This window comes from Tachyglossus aculeatus, chromosome 19 (genome assembly GCF_015852505.1).
Source record: "Tachyglossus aculeatus isolate mTacAcu1 chromosome 19, mTacAcu1.pri, whole genome shotgun sequence".
NCBI lineage: Eukaryota > Metazoa > Chordata > Mammalia > Monotremata > Tachyglossidae > Tachyglossus > Tachyglossus aculeatus.
Genome location: NC_052084.1, coordinates 14,402,294 through 14,426,641, shown reverse-complemented (window position 1 = coordinate 14,426,641; position 24,348 = coordinate 14,402,294). Strand labels below are relative to the sequence as shown.

The 24,348-nt window shown below is 41.1% G+C and overlaps 1 protein-coding gene across 3 annotated transcripts in view; it reads left to right on the top strand.

Annotated features, from left to right (window-relative positions):
• The first annotated feature begins 389 nt into the window (after positions 1-389).
• Positions 390-24,348, top strand: part of SYT14 (synaptotagmin 14) — a 97,635-nt gene continuing 73,676 nt past the window's right edge. For all 3 annotated transcript variants that reach the window (XM_038761323.1, XM_038761322.1, XM_038761324.1), the window contains exons 1-3: positions 390-410; positions 10,437-10,484; positions 20,030-20,194. In XM_038761323.1, coding sequence (XP_038617251.1) covers positions 398-410; positions 10,437-10,484; positions 20,030-20,194 — 226 coding nt within the window. In that variant the 5' untranslated portion in view covers positions 390-397. The remainder of the gene's footprint in view (positions 411-10,436; positions 10,485-20,029; positions 20,195-24,348) is intronic.

The window sequence follows — 24,348 nt, the reverse complement described above, 5'->3', positions numbered from 1 at the left end:
GCTCTGCACATAGTAAGCGCTTAATAAATGCCGATTATTATTATTATTATTATTATTATTAATAAATGCCGTTATTATTATTAGGCCTCGCGCGGCCAACAGGCCAGGGGCGACGGTTGGGCCTGAGGCGGTGGGGGAGGGGCAGGCCGGAGCGGCTCTGCGCATGCTCAGTGCCTCGCGCCCCCCGTTTCGAATCTCGGCGCGTGCCGCGTGGCGGGGTGGGGGGGGTGGTCACGTGCCGTCGTGGACCTTGGACGATTCCATTCTCCCCCTCCCCCCCCCCGCCCCCCGCGTCGCTTTCGGTGGCCGATTCCCGCCAATCCTCCGTCCCGCCCCACCTCGCGCGCCCCCCCCCCCGCCCCGCCATCCAGTTGGTGCGGTCCATGGCCAGCGCATCATGGCGATCGAGGGTAAGTAGAGGAGGAGGAGGAGGAGGAGGAGGAGGAGGAGGAAGAAGAGGAAGAGCGGGGGTCGGTCGGTCCTTCCTTCCTTCCTTCCCGGGCCCAAGGGATGGACGAGCCGCCCCCGCCCCCTCTGAGGCCCAGCGGGGTCGCCTCCATCCACCCCGGGGCGACCAGGCGGCCGAGCCCGTTGCTAGGCAACGGTTACCTCAGGGAGAAGCCCCACCCCCGCTCCCCAAGAAGGGGGGTCTTCCTCTCTACTTCCGGGACCCCCCCCATGCCTACCCATCATCATCATCATCAATCGTATTTATTGAGCGCCTACTATGTGCGGAGCACTGGACTAAGCGCTTGGGAAGTCAAAATTGGCAACATAGAGAGACAGTCATCATCATCAATCGTATTTATTGAGCGCCTACTATGTGCAGAGCACTGGACTAAGCGCTTGGGAAGTCCAAATTGGCAACGTAGAGAGACAGTCCCTACCCAACAGTGGGCTCACAGTGCTTTGCACATAGTAAGCGCTGAATAAATGCCACCATCATCATTATTATTACTGAGAGCTCATCTCCTCCAGGATCAATCAATCAGTCAATGGGACCCTCCCCATGCCTCAGAGCCCTACCAATCAATCAATCAGTCGTATTGATGGAGCCCACTGTTGGGTAGGGGCTGTCTCTCGAGGTTGCCCACTTGGACTTCCCAAGCGCTCAGTACAGTGCCTTGCACACAGTGAGCGCTCAATAAATAGGATTGATGGATTGAGCTCTTGAGCTGCCTCTCTAGGTTGCCAACTTGGACTTCCCAAGCGCTCAGTACAGTGCCTTGCACACAGTGAGCGCTCAATAAATAGGATTGATGGATTGAGCGCTTACTGTGTGCAGAGCACTGGACTGAGCGCTTGGGAAGTCCAAGTTGGCAACATAGAGAGACGGTCCCTACCCAACAGTGGGCTCACAGTGCTTTGCACATAGTAAGCACTTGATAAATGCCATCATCATTATCATTATTATGACTGAGCTCACCTCCTCCAGGAGGCCTTCCCAGGCCGAGCCCCCTTTTTCCTCTCCCCTGCCCTTCCCCACAGCACCTGTGTAATCAATCAATCGTATTGATTGAGCGCTTACTGTGTGCAGAGCACTGTACTGAGCGCTTGGGAAGTCCAAGTTGGCAACATAGAGAGACGGTCCCTACCCGACAGTGCGCTCACAGTGCTTTGCACATAGTAAGCGCTTGATAAATGCCATCATCATTATTATTATTACTGAGAGCTCACCTCCTCCAGGAGGCCTTCCCAGGCCTAGCCCCATTTTCCCTCTCCCCCGCCCATCCCCACAGCACCTGTATATATAATCAATCAATCGTATTGAGCGCTTACTGTGTGCAGAGCACTGTACTGAGCGCTTGGAAAGTCCAAGTTGGCAACATAGAGAGACGGCCCCTACCCGACAGTGCGCTCACAGTGCTTTGCACATAGTAAGCACTTAATAAGTGCCATCATCATCATTATTATTACTGAGAGCTCACCTCCTCCAGGAGGCCTTCCCAGGCTGAGCCCCCTTTTTCCTCTCCCCCGCCCCTCCCCACAGCACCTGTATATATAATCAGTCAACCAATTGTACTGATTGAGCGCTTACTGTGTGCAGAGCACTGTACTAAAAGCTTGGGAAGTCCAAGTTGGCACCATATAGAGACAGTCCCTACCCAACAGTGGGCTCACAGTGCTTTACACATAGTAAGTGCTGAATAAATGCCATCATCATCATCATTATTATTATTATTACTGAGAGCTCACCTCCTCCAGGAGGCCTTCCCAGGCTGAGCCCCCTTTTTCCTTTCCCCTGCCCCTCCCCACAGCACCTGTATATATAATCAATCAATCAATCGTATTGATTGAGCCCTTACTGTGTGCAGAGCACTGTACTGAGCGCTTGGGAAGTCCAAGTTGGCACCATAGAGAGACGGTCCCTACCCAGCAGTGGGCTAACAGTGCTTTGCACATAGTAAGCGCTTGATAAATGCCATCATCATCATCATTATTATTACTGAGAGCTCACCTCCTCCAGGAGGACTTCCCAGGCTGAGCCCCCTTTTTCCTCTCCCCTGCCCCTCCCCACAGCACCTGTATATATAATCAATCAATCAATCATATTGAGCGCTTACTGTGTGCAGAGCACTATACTGAGTGCTTGGGAAGTCCAAGTTGGCAACATATAGAGATGGTCCCTACCCAACAGTGGGCTCACAGTCTAGAAGGGGGAGACAGAGAACAAAACAAAACACATTAACAAAATAAATAGAATAGATATGTACAAGTAAAAAAAAAATAATAATAATTGCATTTATTAAGCACTTACTACCCCGCCCCTCCCCACAGCTCCTGTACATATAATAATAATATTATTATTACTGAGAGCTCACCTCCTCCAGGAGGCCTTCCCAGGCTGAGCCCCCTTTTTCCTCTCCCCCGTCCCTCCCCACAGCACCTGTATATATAATAATAATAATAGCATTTATTAAGCACTTACTACCCCACCCCTCCCCACAGCACCTGTACATATAATAATAATAATAATATTATTATTACTGAAAGCTCATCTCTTCCACGAGGCCTTCCCAGGCTGAGCCCCCTTTTTCCTATCCCCATCCCCCCCGCCCCTCCCCATAGCACCTGTATATATAATAATAATAACAACAATAGCATTTATTAAGCGCTTACTACCCCTCCCCTCCCCCCAGCACCTGTATATATAATAATAATGATGGCATTTATTAAGCACTTACCATGTGCAAAGCACTGTTCTAAGCGCTGGGGAGGTTACAGGGTGGTCAGGTTGTCCCACAAGGGGCTCACAGCCTTCATCCCCATTTTACAGATGAGGTAACTGAGGCCCAGAGAAGTTAAGTGACTTGCCCAAAGCCACACGGCTGACAAGTGGTGGAGCCGGGATTTGAACCCATGACCTCTGACTCCCGGGCTCTTTCCACTGAGCCACGGTGCATATGTTTGTACAGATTTATTACTCTGTTTTACTTGTACATATTTACTACTCTATTTTGTCAATGATGTGCTTCCAGCTTTACTTCTATTTATTCTGATGACTCGACATCTGTCCACATGTTTTGTTGTCTGTTTCCCCCTTGTAGACCGTGAGCCCGTTGTTGGGTAGGGACCGTCTCTATATGTTGCCAACTTGTACTTCCCAAGCGCTTAGTACAGTGCTCTGCACACAGTAAGCGCTCAATAAATTGAATGAATGAATAGTATAATGATAACAATCATTGTGCATATAGCTTTCATTTGATTTGTTCGGACGATTTTGACACTTGTCTACATGTTTTGTTTTGTTGTCTGTCTCCCCCTTCTAGACTGTGAGCCCGTTGTTGGGTAGGGACCGTCTCTATCTGTTGCCGACTTGGACTTCCCAAGCGCTTAGTACAGTGCTCTGCACACAGTAAGCGCTCAATAAATACGATTGAATGAATGAACAATCGTGATGTGCCAGACTAGGTTGTTGGGTAGGGACCGTCTCTGTTGCCGACTCGTACTTCCCAAGCGCTTAGTCCAGTGCTCAGCACACAGTAAGTGCTCAATAGATACGATTGAATGGGTGAATTTGTTAAGTGCTTACTATGTGCCAAGCACTGTTCTAAGCACCGGGGGAGGTACAAGCAGCGTGGCTCAGTGGCAAGAGCCCGGGCTTGGGAGTCAGAGGTCACAGGTTCATATCCGGGCTCTGTCAATTGGGTGACTTGGGGCAAGTCATTTCACTTCTCTGTGCCTCAGTTACCTCACCTGTATTCATTCAGTCGTATTTGTTGAGCGCTTACAGTGTGCAGAGCACTGGACTAAGCGCTTGGGAAGGACAAATGGGCAACAGAGACGGTCCCTACCCAACAACGGGCTCACAGTCTAGAAGGGGGAGACAGACAACAAAACAAACTGTAAAATGGGGATGAGAACTGTGAGCACCCCCGTGGGACAACCTGATCACCTTGTATCCTCCCCCAGCGCTTAGAACAGTGCTTTGCACATAATAATGATGGCATTTGTTAAGCGCTTACAACGTGCAAAGCACCGTTCTAAGCGCTGGGGAGGATACAAGGTGATCAGGTTGTCCCACGGGGGGCTCACAGGCTTCATCCCCATTTTACAGATGAGGGAACTGAGGGACAGAGGAGTTAAGTGTCTTGCCCAAAGTCACACAGCTGAGAAGTGGCAGAGCCGGGATTAGGACCCATGACCTCTGACTCTCAAGCCCATGTGCTTTCCACTGAGCCATGCTTCTTCTCTGAAGCATAGTAAGCGCTTAACAAATGCCATCATTATTATCATCATCATCAGTCGTATTTATTGAGCGCTTACTATGTGCAGAGCACTGTACTAAGCGCTTGGGAAGTCCAAATTGGCAACACATAGAGACAGTCCCTACCCAACAGTGGGCTCACAGTCTAAAAGGGGGAGATTATTATTAGTAGTATTATACATGGTTGTCCCATGTGGGGCTCAGTCTTCACCCCCATTTTACAGGTGAGGTAACTGAGGCACAGAGAAGTGAAGTGACTGGCCCAAAGTCACCCAGCTGACAAGTGGGGGAGGTGGGATTAGAACCCATGACCCCTGACCCCCAAGCCTGGGCTCTTGCCACTAAACCAGGTATCACCCCACTTCTCCCCTCCTCGCCCTCGCACATTTGCACCGTGTTTGTGTGTGTATATGGGAGGGGGGAGATTTAGGGGATTTTACCCTCTTCACCTTGGGACAGAGGTAAAAACATGATTCTCTCTTTTTTTTTTTTAAACTCCCCCAGCCCCCTCCACCGGAAGGCTTATACCAATTAATTATTGTCCAAGCCAGGGGTGCAGTCCTTTCATCACCCTTCGTGAATGAAATGTTGAGTTGAATAAAAAAATGGAATACCTGGGTATCTCTCAGTTTGTTTTAGCAGCAAAGAAACCCAATTGGAAAATACTCTCCTTTATATTTTGTTTAAACTTCTTCATTTCAGCAGAAGTTGACATTCACCCTAGGAGTAGGCTAGTTGAAGAATAAGGTGGACTCCAACCCCCACCTCGTTCTTATGTAAACTGGTAACAAAGCATTTAGGGTAAAGTTTGTAATTGTATGTTGTCTTTTAGTTCATATAATTAAAGTGTGCAGTAACATCCCCAATTAATTGAAGAATATAATCAAATAATTTTAGCCAAACTCTTCAATCTCTCCATATCTTTCTCCAACAAGAAGTCTTTCATTTTTTTCCCCCTTTTTTCCTCTGTCCACCTACTGCTGCAAATGAGTAATGAAATGGTCAGAAGATGAATAGGCGATAATAGGACAAGGGGGTCAGAGACTTTGGAAATTGACCAGTGGCCTTCAGCCCCTGTATTTCTGTACTTATTTCTAAAATCTCCCGTTTCTCTTTTTTATCTGCCCTTTTTCTTCTTCTTGGTTATTAAGTGTGATGCCTTTCCACTGTAAATAAACCAAGCTCCATATCCGACTTCAGCGACTTCATATGATCGTATGCCACTTCTATCCCACCCTTCCTCCCTCCCCGCTTCTTTGTTTTCAAGTTTGAGAATCCGGGTTTCCAAACTCAATCTGGAGTTTGGAGGTTTAATGTCTTTGGTGATAATTGAGACATTTTCACTGATGTTTTCACAGTCATATCCATTTTGGAAGAATGACTTCATTGTATGAGAAGATTAAGGAACGTAATTACTTTATGTGAAATTAGGAATATGAATGTTTAGCCTTAAAACTCAAATGACAGGCCAAAACTAAATCTTAATTCTTTATGATAAATGTTTGTTGCAGTGCGGTTTCATAATCCAAATAAGCATTTTCATTTTCATTTAAATAGGGATCCTGTGAAAGCAATTTGAGAGGGTGGGGTGAGAAGTCCTGGTGAAATGCAATATTTGTAAGGTGAACATACTATTTTCAACTTGACATTGAGGAAACCAGCATTGTAAAAACTGGAGTTTCAAGGAGCATAGAGCAGTTTATTTAAAAGGGAAATTGTTTATTTAATTTAATCAATGAAAAGTTCTATTTTGGAAAATATTAGCATTAATTTTAGCTATTTAGAGTAGGGTGGCACCAGAAAAGAGTAGCAAAGTTTTATATTCCGAAAATGAACTTTTTTGTTTCTAGAATGAATTGTTAAGCAAATTATGCTTAATCCCTGGGGAAATTGTAGTAAAATATTCTTGAAAATGAATTGTTTGGCTGAAGCTCCTGGCAGTCACAAGGATGATGAATAATAAAAATTGGGTTTTTCGAAACAAATTTTGGCAGATGGGCAGTCTGGCACAGAGAACTAGGTGCTTGGGAATAGCCAAAGATAGTTGAAATAAGTTCTAAGATTGATTTACCCGTCTGATGTGAGATTCCTTCTGTAGTTCATTGGACAACCTGAAAAAGCAGTAGAATTGCAGTGTTAGTATTCTGATATTCACAGTGGTATTGTTTAATCTCAGTGATATAGAGTATTGCTCGTGGAAAGCAATTTGTTCAGTGTGGTAAGGGTAGCTGGTTATTAAGAAGCCTTTTTTCCGCTTCAGCTATATATGGGTAGTAACATCATGTTTCACTGGGAGGCACAACAATATATTTATAGAATGGCATATTCGATGCATTTTTTTCTTGGATTCATTTTCCACTTTGTAGTCTCCATTGTTGATATGGGGCGCTGCTTTTCAGTTTTCCCTTCTTTAAAAATTAGACGTGAATAAAGTTTACATTTGGGGTATTTTATCTGATTTTGTCTCTATCTAAATTGATTAGTGTTTTTAAAATTGGTATAACCCCCCCAAAAAATATAGATTTGCCTCTTTAACTCCCTGTAGCTCTGCCCTGATTCCAATTCTTGCTACTTCCCACTTCCTATTCCCTGTTTTTTCCTCTTCTTACCTTCATCTCTGGCAACTGTGCTCCCTTCTCTTTTTGTTCTCTGATCCTCCTTCCACTCACCATTCTCCTTGGCCCCTTGCTACCTTTCACATTCACTCTGCTGCTAAATCCTGCTGGTTCTTCCTAATAATAATAATAATTGTGATATTTGTTAAGTGCTTACTATGTACCAACCACTGTACTGAGCGCTGGGGTGGTACAAGATAATCAGGACAGACGCAGTCCCTGTTCTATATGGGGTTCATAGTCTCGGTGGGAGAACAGGTATTTCACCCCCATTTTAAAGAAGAAACCAAGGCACAGAAAAGGCACCGAATGTGCCCAAAGTCACCTTCATTCATTCAATCATATTTATTGTGTACAGAGCACTGTATTATAAGTGCTTGGATAGTATAATACAGCTATAAAGAGACATTCCCTACCCACAAGAACCCAAGTCCCCTGACTCCCACTGCTGTGCTCTTTCATGTTGCTTTTCTTTCACTCTCACACTGTTTTCTACACAACATTTTGTGGAGCCACCTGGTCCCCTCCACCCAAACAGCTACAAGCCTTGTCCAAGGTCCTGTCACACCATGGCTAGATTGTTCCACTTATCTCTGGTCTTCCTTCCACCTCTCCCCCTTCCAATCTGTATTACACAATGGAAGCTTCACTCAGGACACAGCCCTCCGTTGGCTTATTTTCCTTCATGATTGGCTTCTAGACTCTCAACTCTCCCCGTTTTTCATATCTGCTCCCTTCACCTGCCTGTCACTCCCCAGCTTGCTCTCTTTGTTTCTCCTAAGAAAATTGAGAAGCAGCATTGTCTAATGGCTGGAGCATGGGCCTAGGAGTTAGGACCTGGTTCTGATCCTGGCTCTGCTACCTGTCTGCTGGGTGACCTTGGGCACCAAACAGAAAAGGTGTAGAACTGTAGTTATCCAACCCTCTGAATGGCTGTAAATGGTTTAGGCATAGATGTCCAGTTTACAGAATATTTCCATATCATCCCCTGTTGTTAATATCAAATGGAAATACTGTAGACTGTAAGCTCATCTTCTAGATTGTAAGTTTATTGTGGGCAGGGACTGTGCCTATCAACTATATTGTACGCTTGAGAAACAGGTAAAAGTGTATACATTTTACTCTAGGTTATATCGTAAGTAGTCGATAGATATTTTTTAGTCTTTTTGACTCTTAAATCTGTACTGTGCCCCACAAACTGTGTTCCCTGTTCAAGGCTATGAGAATTCCACAAACATGAATGCATATATTTATGGGGAACTAGCCTGGATAGTTCAGGAAATGGGATTCAGGAATCTTGTACATTTCATTCTGATGGGTCATAAGAAATTAAATTTCACTTCATATTTAGCATAATTTTAAAATGAGCATTGTATTTCCTTTTTAAAAGTTTAACTCAAGGTTAATAATAGTAATGATGGCATTTATTAAGCGCTTACTATGTGCAAAGCACTGTTCTAAGCATCAGGTTGTCCCACGGGGGGCTCACAGTCTTAATCCCCATTTTACAGATGAGGTAACTGAGGCACAGAGAAGTGAAGTTGTTGTTGACTGGCTAACATCAAGTCAAACCAAGAAAAGTAATGGGGGCAGTTTAAGCAGTGAGAACCTCTGGAATGAATCGCCTTTAATGGTGGAAACAATTTTTGGACGGTTTTTTCGCAAGTCGTCAAAGTGACTTGATTTTCCAGGGTATGCCGTGCTTTTTGAGTTATTTAATTTCCATTACAGTCAAACATGCACTGTTTGTGAGAATTGACTGGCCCAAAGTCACACAGCTGACATTTGGCTTGCGGGTTTTGAACCCATGATCTCTGACTCCAAAGCCCAAGCTCTTTCCACTGAGCCACGGTTGATTTGTTACCGTCTGTTGTAACTTTTTTTCATTCCGGAACCTGGTTTGTAAATGGTTCCTATATATATTTTTTCTATTGCCTTTTTACTCCCTGAACTCTTTTAGGTAGTTTGTTAATTAAGCTTTACAGCTGGGACAACATGTATTAAAGGTAGTGAGGGCCATTTCCAAGTCATATTTTATTCCAGTTGCCTAAATACAAGACTTTTTCCAATTCAGGGACTAATACTTTTTCATCTGGGGTGTTTTAAAATTTGAAGTTCAGAAACCAAATTTATTTTTGCCTTTAATAAGTAGGAGCTGTTTGCAAACCAGCTCTGAAGATTGGAAGAAGAACTCCATGGGGAAGGTTGTGTTTTGTTTTTCAACATTATTAACTTCTCAGATCACCTGACCTTGTGAATTCCATGCCCAATATTATTTTACTTTGGGGGTGTTTGTAAGTAACGTGTATGCCATCAGCCATCATGAACACAATATCTTTGAAGCCCAGCTAAATTATATTTATATCTCAGGTATGCAGATGTTTCAGTCTGTAGTATAAAGTCCACAAAGAAAAGTAATGGGGCAGTTTAAGCAGTGAGAGCCTCTGGAATGAATCGCCTTTAATGGTAGAAACAATTTTTGGACATTTTTTCGCATGGCGTCAAAGTGACTTGATTTTCCAGGGTATGCCGTGCTTTTTGAGTTTTTAAATTTCCATTACAGTCAAACATGCACTGTTTGTGAGAATTGATGTAAATGTAATGATTCACATCCAGCTTCTATTCTAAACACAAAATGGCTAAAACGAATAAGACATTATTCATAATTCGTCTCTTATTACACAATGTTCTGAAATTGCATTCAGGGTACATTAAATTAAAAAAAAATAAGCAAAGGAACAATTAGTTCGAGTCGAGCAACCAATAAATACACACTATGGCTCTTTCAATGGAAAGATTAGAAATTGAAATAAAAAACCCATTTTTGTTATTAATATCTATGAACAGACTTTTTCTATTCTTCAGTTCTGGGAGGAAGTAAGAGACTGGGTTCTTTTCAAGTGGGAAATGAAAGAGAAAAGACGGGGGTGGTATCTCCAGGCCCTTCACACCTCTTTGTTCCTTTAGCTTTAGAACCACTGACAGCTTTTTGTGTCTGCAAAGGACCTGGGAAGTTTGGGTATGCAGTAGTGGTAGCTGTTTCTATATTCTGAATATTTTTAACTTTATAATATTGAAGCTTGAATATTTTCTAATTAATCGTTTTTGAACAGGTGGAGAACGAACCTGTGGAGTACATGAACTTATCTGTATTAGAAAAGGTAAGCAATGCATATTTTCGAATATTTTTTTAAAAGGTAATTTTGGATTTCTTAAATTTCTCAACTGTGAAATTCATTAATTAAAAAAAGCCTTATTTGTATTATGTGCTCAACTAACCAGAATTTTTTTCTTTTGGTCTGTGTGAGGTTACTAACAATTGTTATAACAAGGAGCGTGATGGATTAAATTGAATGAAACGTAGTCTTAATCCAAATCCTAGCAGTTTTGTTATATGGTATCTCATTTGGCCACTTCAGCAACAATCTTAACATACGTGAATACAAGTTTCCCTTACCAACCATAGGGTTTTAAGTTCTTGAAAATTGCCTTTTATGGATTAAAGGAAGTTTGGGAAAGAAAAGGGACTGCGTGACTTGTCACACCAGTGAAATTCAAGAAGATTTGTGGAAAACAAACAAAAAAGCATTGTAAACTGTGTTCTGAGGATCTTACTGTTTCTTTGTGTTGTATCAGCCATTTATTGGCACTACAGAGGGAATTTAGGAAGTACAGTTAAGTTCCCTGTAATTATTAATGCACTACTAAGATGCATTAGTAGATACTACTACTTTGCTCTATGCCTAAGATCTCAATCTTGGCTGGCTTGAAATTCATTCATTTATTGTGTTTTTATTAAGTTGCTGCTTGTGACTGACCACCAAAACCACGAGAGTGGCTTGGGCAGGGGAGGTCTCCTGGGAGGAGACTACCCATCATGGTTCTGACCTGGTTTGGGGTGTATCCAGGATCGGTGTGTGGGGTGGGGAAGAAATAATGAGGGACTTGGCCTTTTCTGATCACTAGCTTAGGACAACAGGGAGGCATGCCAAATAAATCTGACTTCCCCCCAAAGCCAAATTCATTAGTCTGTAGAGTATCTGCTTGGTGAAGCTAAAGGAATCTGGTTTTTCAGTCAGGGGAATGAAGTTGGCACTGGGCAATTATGTGGTTAATTTAATTATTAGTATGAGCAGCCAAACCTACCAACCCCACGGGGTGCCCACTTTTCTGAGGCTCCAGAGCTGTGACACCACCCCCCCGGCACCCCCATATCCCATGCTGAATGGATTCCCCAGGTTGCCAAGGCAGGTGGATGAATTTTCTTGACTGGGTTTCAGGGTGGGGACAAGAAGAACGCACGTGGGTCTGGTGATGACTGAATAATAAGCGAGAGCAGTGGCCATGTCCTCTTTCTCGTTCTTACCCTGCTGATAGCAGACAAGGCTGGTGCTGCCATTTCAGCTACAGCCCTGCTGCCTCTCTGGTTTCGTGGGGTGGCAAGGAGGTGCCCAGCTACAGCTAACTACTCTGTCCGAAAATCACCTCAATCACCCAGTGGCGTCCCTGTGGTTTTGGGTTTGTTGCTTAGACTTCTCTCTTAAAATTATATGCTGTCATTTCTGCTGTGATATGTATCATCAGCTGATTTAGAGAGAACTCTATGGAAGAGTATGTCAGTCAATCGTATTTATTGAGCACTTACTGTGTGCAGTGCGCTGAACTAAGTGTTTAGGACAGTACAACTTACCATACCTTGGTCCCATCTATCTTGCCACCGACCTCTCGCCCACATCTTGCCTCTGGCCCGTAGCATGCTCCCTTTTCATATCCAGAGACAATGACTCGCCTCACCTTCAAAGCTTTATTGTTGGCAAATCTCCAAAAGGCCTTCCCTGACTAAGCCCTCGTTTCCACTTCTCCCACTCCTTTCTGTTCACTCTGACTTGCTGCCTTTACTCACTGCCCCATGGCACTTAGGTGCATATCCATAATTTGCTTATTTATATTTAACGCCTTTCTCCCACTCTGTAAGCTCATTGTGGGCAGGGAATGTCTGGTGTATTGTGTGCCATCTCCCAAGCGCTTAGTACAGTGCTCTACACACAGTAAGCGCTCAGTAAATTCGATTGCTTCAATGCTGGTGAGCTGACAGCATTCTAGGACCTTATTGTTCTGCGTTGAGAATAATTCAAAGATGGTGCTGGCAGAACTGCTCTAGAAGTTGGATGTGTATTCTAAAGAAGGCCCAGGCCTCCAGGCAAGAGATTGGGCACCATATAGTGCAGAAAGTAAAAATAAAAATAAAAAAAAAATGGCACACTGGTGGCCTGCCTCGCCCCAAGGCAAGCAGGAGCAGGCTCTCATTCATTCATTCAATTGTATTTATTGAGCGCTTACTGTATGCAGAGCACTGTACCAAACGCTTGGGAAGTCCAAGTTGGCGACATATAGAGATGGTCCCTACCCAACAACGGGCTCACAGGCTAGAAGGGGGGAGACGGACAACAAAACAAAACATGTGGACAGGTGTCAAGTCGTCAGAATAAATAGAATTAAGGCTAAATGCACATCATTAACAAGCTAAATAGAACAGTAAATATGTACAAGTAAAATAAATAGAGTAATAAATTTGTACAAACATATATAGAGCAGTGACCCCTCCTCACCCCCAAACTCACCAGCCTCAGGGTCATTGCCACTGCTACCCTCCCAACCTCAGAAGGCCTCTTGCCTGCCCCTGGATGTGGAATTTACTGGGGTAATCACCTTGGGGCAACCACCTATAATTCTTTCTGTGGCTTAGTATTATTTTCTTATTTTGCATCACTTTCGTTCACTGATGGAAAAAAAAAAACTCGGGACGTTTTCTCATGAAATTCCACCTTTCTGAAGGAATTATTGATGGCACTGGGGGCTACTGTTTTGTTCTTCTATAGCACACACTATGGTAATAGCTGCTAGCTATGACAAGTGCACATAGAGTGCTCCAGCCTCCCTGTAGTGATGTGGGTAATGAATTGGTGGGCTGAGCTGGTATAGTTTCTGATAATCAGGCTAGAAGCAGTGAACTGAGTGTCAGAAAGTTTTTTTTGCCATTATTCCCCATGAAGGAATAAGGTATTATGATTATTTTCCTCATCTTGTTGGTTAAATACTTCGCTCACTGTATCTTTAAACTGGACCTTCTGGTATTTTGATGAACGCATGAAACAGATGTTTTTGTCTGTTGTACCCACAACATTGAACAAGTCTTTGCTGAAACACCACTAGTAATCCCAATTGATTTGTCCTTTGCCTATTGTAACAAAACAGAAGACAAGATGTCCCTTTTTATCATACAAAAGTAGGGAAAAATAGCAACATTATAGAGGTTGGCTGAATTAGAGTGTTAGATGTAGTATTAATAATTACATCTAATGTAAGCTAATTAATATGACTAATGTAATATTAGCTTAAGATCCCTCTAGACTGTAAGGTTCTTGTGGGGAGAGGACATGTCTATTGGCACCTTATTATTTAATATTAATAACAACAACAACAATAATAATAATGATGGCATTTGTCAAGCACTTACTATGTGCCAAGCACTGTTCTAAGCACTAGGGAGGATACAAGGTGATCAGGTTGTCCCACTTGGGGCTCACAATCTTAATCCCCATGTTACAGATGAGGGAACTGAGGCACAGAGAAGTTAAGTAACTTGCTCCAAGTCACCCAGCTGACAAGTGGTGGAGCCGGGATTAGAACCCATGACCTCTGACTCCCAACCCGTGCTTGTTCCACTGAGCCATACTGCTCCTGGAAGCGCAACTCCCTAGCGCTTAGCACGGTGCTCTGCACAGAGTAAGCACCCAGTAAATGTGATTGATTATTCCTGATTTCAGATTTCATTTTAGTGAAGGCTTTTTTAAATGACCTTTTCATTACTGTATTGTAAAATGCATATTCACTTCAATCATTGACTTACTGAGTGCAATATAATACAATACAGTTGGTAAACACCATCTCTGCCGACAATGAGCTTGCAATCCACACGTTTTGATCCAAGGAAGAGTAAACCTAGGAAATCTCTTACCTAAGTCAATATGGGGATTGGGTGCTAATATGAAAATCATATATAAGGTAGTACAGTGAGGCCTGTTAGTGAGGTCTTTTAAACAGGAAAATTAAAACATATATGAGTTTTTAGACTAGTTTTGGAGAAACACATTAAGTCAATATGGGGATTAAGTGCTAATATGAAAATCATTTATAAGGTGGTATTAGTGAGGCCTGTTAGTGAGGTCTTCTAAACAGGAAAATTAATTTAAAACATATACGAGTTTTTAGACCAGGTTTGGAAAAACACATAACTATCCCTCCATTTATCAAACTGTTGCCAACACTGTCACAACCTTAATGACCACTTCATATAATATGGGATTGTTATTTATCTTTGTATTTATTGATAGCATGTATTTATGGGCGCTTCTTCTCTGGGTAATGGTAAGGCAGGTCTTAAAGTGTGTTTTTGCTTGAAATTCTTTTGTGTGTGTGTGTGTAAGCGGGTGGACTTGCTGTCATTTGGCCCTCTCACTGCCTACAACTCCTTGAAACTTGAGTTCCTTTTAGAGAGCAAATGAACGTGACTGGACCCGATTTCTGACAACTGCTGCTGAAATTGTTTTGGAAGATACTGCTGGCTGGGGAGTCCTTGGCTTGCCAAAGAATCTCATTTGCTTCTGGTTAAGCAGTGTTAATGTGAAATATAAAAGATACATGAGAATGATAATGCGGCCTCCTTCTCTCTGGAGTTGTCTGTTTTACTTTTCTCCAGTATGTATGTGAGTAAATGTCCTTTGTCTGTGTAATATGTTCTTAATTCATGCTTTATAAATTCTCCAAGTTTCACCATAGCCCCATCTCATATATGTGATTTTCATTTCTGACCAATTTGTCAAAATTGTTTGTCCCTGTGTTCTTCCTTTGATTTGGGACTATCAGCCACCCTTAGTTCTCAAGGTATTTTCAGTTAATTTTTTTCACTTATGTCTTTTGTTAGCAGCTTTATCTGTTTTCCTTTGTACTCCCATTGTGTGTATCCTGCCTGACTCTGCCTGCTTTCTTGTTAGATTGTCAGTTTTCTCAGATCAGGGACATGTTTTCTACTTTTATTGCATGCCCCCAAGTTCACAATAAGTCCTCAGGAAATAATAACAATAATGATGATAATAATAATGATGGCATTTATTAAGTGCTTACTATGTGCAAAGCACTGTTCTAAGTGCTGGGGAGGTTATAAGGTGATAAGGTTGTCCCACAGGGGGCTCACAGTCTTAATCCCCATTTTACAGATGAGGTAACTGAGGCACAGAGAAGTTAAGTGACTTGTCCAAAGTCACACAGCTGACAGTTGTCGGAACCGGAATTTGAACCCATGACATCTGACTCCAAAGCCCGTGCTCTTACCACTGAGCCACACTGCTTCTCTACCCACCCATGATAGCACTAAATCACCATTATTAATAAAGTAAATTGCATTTTTGTATTGAGAATACAACATTCCATAATATATTACATGCATTTAAAATGTCCTGTGTTTTTTGGGTTTAAGGTTTTTTCATTTAGATTATTAATTTATCAAATCAGGTTCTGTACAAGAGTAGGGTTTTGGTTTTCAAAATTAATGACACTTTCGTTTGTAATTTAACATAAAATCAAAACCATGGACACGTATTCTCTGATTCATTCTCAGTTTCTTTAATGGATTTAGTAATCGGGTCAATGTTTTTTTCATGGGCTTTTGTTTTTCCTCTCTTAGAGTAGTTTCACCGTTAGCCCATAAGCTTACACAAGGTTTATATAAATATGTTAAGAAACAGGAAACAAAAATCGTATTGAAAACCTTAAAGTATAAAGTCCTAGGAAACTCATGACCCAAATAGACAAGCATAACCTTGCTGACTGATGCATTCATTCAGCATAGCTTTGGAAATTCCCAGAGCAGATGGATATTTACAAGTTAAAAAGGAATGAATTGTCTGGCCACTAATTGAGTGGAAGCTTGCTTTTATTGGAAGGTGCAGTATCCTTGAATAAGGAAGACACAAGGGAAAATCAGGAGAATGGAATGGGCAGAAGTTTAGGTGCAAATAAAGATCAATCAATGGTATTTATTGAGTGCTTACTGTGTGCGGAGCACTGTACCAAATGGTAGACATGTTCCCTGCCTACAACGAGGTTTCGGTCTCTTAATGTGCCCTTTCCTCTTCTCTCCTTATCTTCACTTACTGTTCCTTTTCTCCTCCTTGTCCCTATTCCCCCAAGCCCTAATCCTCCCCATTTCCCCCTTCCGTGGTCTCCTTCTCCTAAGAACTGTGTCCTTTCCTCCTTCCCCTGACCATCACAAATCTGTCTCTCCTCTCAGAGCCCTAGTCCTTCTTTTTGCCCCAATACCCATGAACATTTCCCTGACTTCTTTGAGTCCCGACCCATCTCTGACCTTCATAACCCTAAACATCTTCCCCGTCCCATTACCCTTATAAATTCCAACTCTCATTTCTACCCTTCAATCTCTGGGAACCCCATGAGGTATGTGGTGGCTTTTTTGCTGCTGTTGCTCTTTCCCAAGTACTTAGTACAATGCTTTGCACCCTAGGGCTCAGCTTGTAGGCAGGGAATGTGTCTGTTTATTGTTGTACTGTACTATCCTAAGTGCTTAGTACAGTGCATACAGTAAGCACTCAGTAAATATGATTGATTGAATACAATTCTTTTGGTGATTGTTTCATTCAATAATGTCATGAAGAATGGGTGCGGGCTCAGCGGAGTCTACTACTAAGGGTGTAAGCATGGTACAGCGGGGAACATGATTGCTAATTCTGTTGTATTTTTACTCTCCCAAGTGCATAGTAAAAGTACTCCGCACTGTAATGTCACTGTAAATATTTTGAAAAAACGAAAAGTAATGTAAATCAACATCCCTTTTTTCTCCTGCAGATTGGATTCTTTTAAACTATTCCCGCAACTTGAATTTGAACTGGCACTTTTTCCTATTCAGATGGCCTCTCACAAAGTTGCTTGATTGGTGAAGGAGGTAGATAGAATTGGATCTGTAATCTGAATAATTTATAGTATCATTGACAAGAAGTTAGAAAACAAAATGGTTTCATATTGGATTGGCCTAGAGAGCGGGGAAATACTGGGCATTATCTCCCGGAAAGCACAGCTTTATATTGCAAGTAGTAAGTTTATTATGCTTCAGATGTTCTGTTTTGACTCTATTGGTTTTAGCCTTTTTTTCACATATTTATAAAATGTCTGTGTGTTGAATTTTAGGGTCATTCTTTTATGTCTTAGGACTTTAATTGTGCCTTTAAAAGGAAAATCTATCTAAGAAGAAAGCAAATTATTTTTGAAGTGAGTGGGCATTAATGCAATCAAGCCAGTATATGTTTCTTTAAATTGATGCTTTAAAAAGTTTTAATTACAAAAGACACGTAGTATACATATTTTTTTTAGTGAAATATATGTATATTTTAGTTTGGGAAAAGGATTAAAGTTGTTACCCATGCTTCAACTTCTACAACATGTTTCGTCTTCTGAAGAAGTTTGGAATGAGTGACAAATAAACAGTAAAACTCAACTGAATGAAATTAAAATTCATAATTATATTCCCTCTTCATTTGATCCTTTGATTTTGTTAGGCTTTGGTTTTCAATCATTCTTTCCACACTAGAAATATCTAACTTTTTTCTCACAGTTTTAAAGTGAAAGTTATAGTGCTTTTATTCTTTGTTTATGATTTGTGAAGTTTGAACTTTTATCTCCAATATAATGTGCTCTAAGTGAAAAGACATGAAGCATGATAAACAAATGTTACTGTTTTAACTTTTGACATGATTGGCAATACAGAAATGTTTGTTAAAATTGTTGGATGCTCTTAGATTAAGTAATAAGCTAAGTATCTTCAACAACACCAAGTGGCATGAATAATTTCCTAATAGTTCCTAGTATTTCCTGAACTTCGAATTCACAGCCATAAAATTGAATATTTCTCTTAAGTAATGATGTTCATATTTGTAAAAAAAATACTTTAAGATTCTTATAGCTACACAATTGATAGGTCAAAGACAGTTCCCTAAACGCCATATTGGAACATGTCACATAAATAATCAATTAGCCTAGTTGAAGCTAAAGTTTCAGACTAACCATTGTTCTCTTTTTTACTTTGGTATGTTGTCATTTCTAGAGAAAGGTACAGTTCATATAGTACTTTACATTATTCTTATTTAGGTACTATCTTAATGGCAGCCTTGTATTTATGAACAAAATGTATTTTAGATAGTAGATTCAAGTTTTCAGATATGCTAAAATATATAACAACCCTCAGTTACCAAACCAGATAAAGAATTATGAGCAGTTTATTCCACAATGTTATAAGCTCCTTAGCTGTTATATGTCTTTTAAACAGGAAGATTCATTTAAAACATTTGTGAGTTTTTAGACTAGGTTTGGAAAAAAGCATAAATATTCCCCCATTTATCAAATTGCTGCCATCGCTGTCACAACCTAAATGATCACGTCATATGATATGGGTTGTTATTTGTATGTTTTTGTGTTTGTTGATAGCATGTATTTATGCGCCCTTCTCTGGGTAGTGCTAAGGCAGATTTTGAAGTATGTTTTTCCACAAAAGTTTTTTCTTCCTGGGTAAATCATCGCTAACATCAGTGAGATTCAGAGTGTGAGACTAGCTCTGGGCAGAAACAGGATAAAACCAGTTATTCATTGGTACTAATCAAGTGCTTATTGTATGCGGAGCACTGTACAAAGTGCTTCGGAGAGTGCAGTACATTTGGGTTGCTGGACATCATCCCTGCCTGCAAGTAGTTTATGGTCTAGAGCAGGAGACAGACATTAAAATCAATTACAGATTGGGGAAATGGGAGACTGTAAGAATATAAGTGATATGGGACTGAGAGATTTTCTCTAAAAAACATGCTTTACCTGGCAGTCATATCCAGTGTTATACTTAGGTTGGTCAGTGAATTCGTTTATCTTTAGAACCTATGAAAAAGGTTTACATTTCCAAAGTTAACATACCAATTTTACTTTTCACGTTATTTTATTAACAAGATCTCAAACTTTTTTGATAGTCATCAAAATAAACTTTTATAGCATGAGTGGACAACTGACATGCAATTTTATACCAAATTTTATTTCAAAAGTCATATTCACCTGAAAATTTTAGATTGATTGTGATTGAACAGAAGCACATGCAGAATTTAAAGATATAATTCCATAAAGGTAATAACTTACAAATATGATATTTGATAATTGCTTATATTTAGTAACTGTTACATTGTACCTCTTCCAAGAGCTTAGTACAATGCTCTGCACACAATAAGTGCTCAGTAAATATGATTGATTGAAATGTTTACTATGTGCCAAGCATTGTATAAGCTCTGAGGTACAGACAAGATAATCAGATCAAACCCAGTCCCAGGGCATGTAAGGCTCAAATCTAAGCGGGAGAAAGAACAGGCATTTTATCCCCATTTTACAAATGAGGAAACTTTGGCACAAAGAGGTCAAATGACTTGCCCATAGTCACTCAGCAGGTAAGTGGTGGAGCCAGATCTCTTAACGCCGAGTCCCATGCTTTTCCTACTAGACCATGTTGCCTCCCTATATATGGTATTTCCCTGTTTGTTATTATATTATTCTGTAGCTATTGCTTTATTTAATCAATATTTGCAATGGTGATTTTTTTTTCTTACAGTATCTCCAGAAGCAGTTGGATTCCTGTCAGCAGTTGGAGTGTTTATTATTCTGATGCTACTCCTTTTTTTATATATTAATAAGAAGTTGTGTTTTGAAAATGCTGGAGAATTTCCTGATCTTGATTCAGAGTACAATGTGAAGAAGAACTCACAAGATAAACTTTGTAAGTATCTGCACTATGTTTTACACTGTTTAAAATGTAATGTAAAATCTGCCCAATTTGCTCTAAAAACTGAGGAATTGAAGGCCTGGTCTCAGCAATAGCTGAGGTGAGTAACTTTTTCACTGAGAGCAAACCAATCACCTGTTTGCAGTATCATTTAATGAACTTTTCCTTTTGAATGGGAATCATCACAATTTGTCATCACCAGTGCTTGTAGAGAGCTTGCTCAAAGCAAAGCACTATCAGTTGTATTTATTGAGGGCTTACCAAGTGCAAATGGGTGTACTAAGTAAGACATGCTTCCTGCCCTCAAGGAACTCAATTTAAAAAGGGAGACAGACAAAATCTGTTTGCAAATTCTGTGCATGGGACAATATGGCAGAAAGTAGTTCAGGCATATTAGGATAAAGTAGCTGAATAAGTCAACATACAAATGAAAATACATGTACCTGGTGCCAAGGAAGTCTTTATCGACCTCCGATAAAATGAGAAACATACTCTCAGTGAAAGGGATTGTCACCTTGACTGTTTGGAGGTTCATGTTTTTTATTTGGGCATTGCATATCAGGTTATTGCTTAAGTGAAAGGGAGTTTCCGTAAAGCAAATATCAAAACGGGATTATTGCCTACTGGAGATTTGGAGCTTATATTGAGAGTAAGCAATTTGGACTAAGAAGCCCTCAAGATCTGTTGCTGTTGATTCTAGAGGATTTCAGAATATTCATTTCCCCTCACTCCCCTCGTTTCCTTTTCTATTCGTTGAAGATATTTTAAGCTTATTCTCCACTCAGAAGTGTGAGAGAGCTCTGTTTAGAAGATGAAGATTTGGTGTATCTCACTTGTCAAAACTTAAAGAATGGTCCCTGCTTTGAGGAGCCATCCTTTTTTGCCCCTCTACCCCCAACATAAGTACAATGTGACTTTATTATTATTAATCTATGAGCAAAAGTAGGTTAGGACTGCTAGCAGAGAGTGGTGCTGGGTACACCTTCTTTCAGAGGGATCTTCCATATAGCTCCTAGTATCTATACAGAGGCTTAAAGGATCAGCTGTTGACTCTATACCTGCCACTACTAAGCCAAAATCATCTTGCTACCATCTTCCAGATGTGCTCCAACATTGACGAAGGGCATCCAAGAGAAAGAAAAACTATTTAAGATTCAAAAACTCTCAAAATTCTTCAACATGGGAGATTTCAGTGTGAGGTTAGGTACTGCAAAATTGAGGGGAGTTAAAAAAAAGGAATAAAGCCATCAGAGAGCAAGTTTTGCATCAGACCTCCTGGGATTGGAACATTTAGTAGCTAACGATGGTGCCTCTGAACATGTAGCTAAAACCTGCTCCTTCGCTTAACTTCCTCATCCGTATCGCTAACACCACCATGTTCCCCATCCCAGCAGTTTCCTACCTTGGTGTCATTTTTGAGTCTTTTCAACTTACCTATTTTGCTGAATCCTGCCAATTTTTCCCTCACAACATTTCCCAGATCCACAGCTTCCTGTCCTCCCAAATGGCATCCACCCTAGCTCAATTTGTAACGATTTCCTGATTAGACTACCATATCAGTTTCCTTCCTGTTGACCCTGTCTCAAATCTTCCTCCTCTTCAACCTTTCCTACACTCTCTTGCCTGGATCATGTTTCTAAAGAATTGATCTGCACGTGTCCCAACATCCTACTAGATTGCAAACCCCCAGTGGGCAGAGATCATTTCTATCAACTCTGTTGTACCCTCACAAGGAATTAGTGCACTGCTTGGCACAGAATAAGCGCCCAGTAAATACTAGACTGTAACCTCGTTGTGGGCGGGGAATGTCTATTTATTTTTGTAATGTACTCTCCCAAGCGCTTAGTACAATACACAGTAAGTACTCAATAAGTGCAATTGACTGACTTTCCATTGACTGATTCCGCAAAAACTTTCAATCAATCAGTAGTATGTTTTGAGCACCTACTGTTTTCAGAGTACTCTACTAAGCCCCTCTGGAGAGTACAATAGAGTTAGAACCCATAGTCTCTGCTCTCAAGGAGAATACATTCTAGTGAGGGTGACAGATACTAAAATAATTTACAGATAGGAAAAAGAAATTGGGCATGTCTAAGTGAGTTAGTGCTTAAACAATAGGATATGTAATATATATACAAAAATGCTATGGAAAGTTGTGAGTTCACAATTGTTCAGGAGGCTAACATGGCAGTTGAGGTAATATAGCCAAGGGAGAGTAGAAATTAATTTGGGGAAGGCTTATTGTAGGAGATCTGATTGCAAGAGGTTTTGGAGATGGAAAGATCTACAGCATGTTGGATTTGAAGGGGGAAAGAGTTTCAAGGTTGCCGGTGGGGGAGATGAAAATGAGGCATAGTGAGTTGGAGAGAAACAATGTAGGCAAGATGGATTGTAGTGGGAAAAGAGAGTGGATAAGTAGGAGGGAGAGAGCTGATTATTATTAATAATAATAGTAATAATGATAATGATGGTGTTTGTTAAGCGCTTATTATGTGCCGAGCACTGTTCTAAGCACTGTGTTAGATACAAGGTTATCAGATTGTCCCATGTGGGGCTCAAAGTCTTAATCCCCATTTTACTGACGAGGGAACTGAGGCCCAGAGAAGTGAAGTGACTTGCCCAAAGTCACACAGCTGACAAGTGGCGGAGCCAGAATTAGAACCCACGACCTCTGACTCCTATACCTAAAAGCCAATAGTTAGAAATTCCTGCTTGTTGTGGAGAGGAATGGTTAACCATTGACGGTTTTTGAGGCTTGTAGAAATGTGCAGAATGATGTATTAGAAAAATGATGTGGGCTCCCCATTTTCCTCTGCATCCATCACTTCTGGTAGCTGGGTGAGGTGATAGTGGTGGTGGATGTCATGGGGAGCGAGGTTCAAGGGTTCAGGATCTCATCCTCTCTAGTTCCCAACTCCCCTTCTTTGGTCCCCTCCCCGTGGTGCCTTGAGCCTCTGTTGTTAATTCAAAGGGCATTTCCTTTTGTGGTCATGCTGTTTTTCAGGCAGCATGTGAAAGAAGAGCTGTAGTGGGAATGAATGGACTAAAAGTACATAATAAAATTACTTTGGACCTTTCTTCCTTACGGATATGGAGTAAAAATTCAGTAGGATTGGGGGAAAAATTGTCTTCCCGTTCTAGTAATAGTTGTAAATTGGGTAAAAACATCCAGGCACTATAACTCAAGTGGTCTGCCTCCCTTTGAAAGGTTCTTTAATTCAAGGTGTTACCATTTTCAAAACATAAAGACCTCCCAAGAAGATTAAAGCTAAAAAGTGCTGCACCAGCACCAACCCTCATTTGAATAAACGTAAAAGTCAGAATTTTACCAAGGTGGTGGTAATTGCATTTAACATGCAAAAACATTTTGTTCCCAGGTTGTACTCCTAAGAAAGAAGACCAAAAAAATGGCATTTTTCAAAAATCTGAGCCTGCCTTCAATGTCTTCTGTCGTTGATACTCTTAGTAATGCTGTAGGTGATCTGTCTAGTGCTGTAGATGATCTGACCAGTGCTGTCGGGGAGGCCAGCTATACCTTAACTGATTCAGTTGCTGAACAAGTAGCAAATATGATAAACGGCTTTCGCACACAAGATGAAAGCCTTCCGATACAGGAAGATACCCCTCTCCTAGGGAAACGGGAAAATGCACCATCACCAGAAATCTCTAAAGATACTAATTTCCAGAATACAGAATCCACTTTAGAAGATAGCATGAAACAGGCAAATTGTTATCCTTTTCATTCTCCAAAGCAAGATATGCATCAAGAAGAAGGGTTGGACTACATCAGCACGAAGCAGCAAAACCCACAAAACCATCAAGAAGGTAGTCATGCTTACAATTCCCATTTGAGAGCAGAACCTGGGGATACCATGATGTTAGGACTCCACCAGGAGTCTCATGCTGTATTTGCTTATCAAGAAACTGTAGTTATTGATAAAAATAAAGTTGGGCTAAAATTTTCCAAGAACAGTAAGGAAGATGTAAAGGAGGTAGAAGAAGCAGAAATGAAAGGAAATCAGAAGGATAGGGTAAGCTCTGTTGAAAAAATGTTAATGCATGAGCAGACAACTGTTACCACAAATAGCCATAAAGATGAGGAAGACAGAACTTTGAAACAAATGTCTTCGGGAAGAAATGCAGGTAAT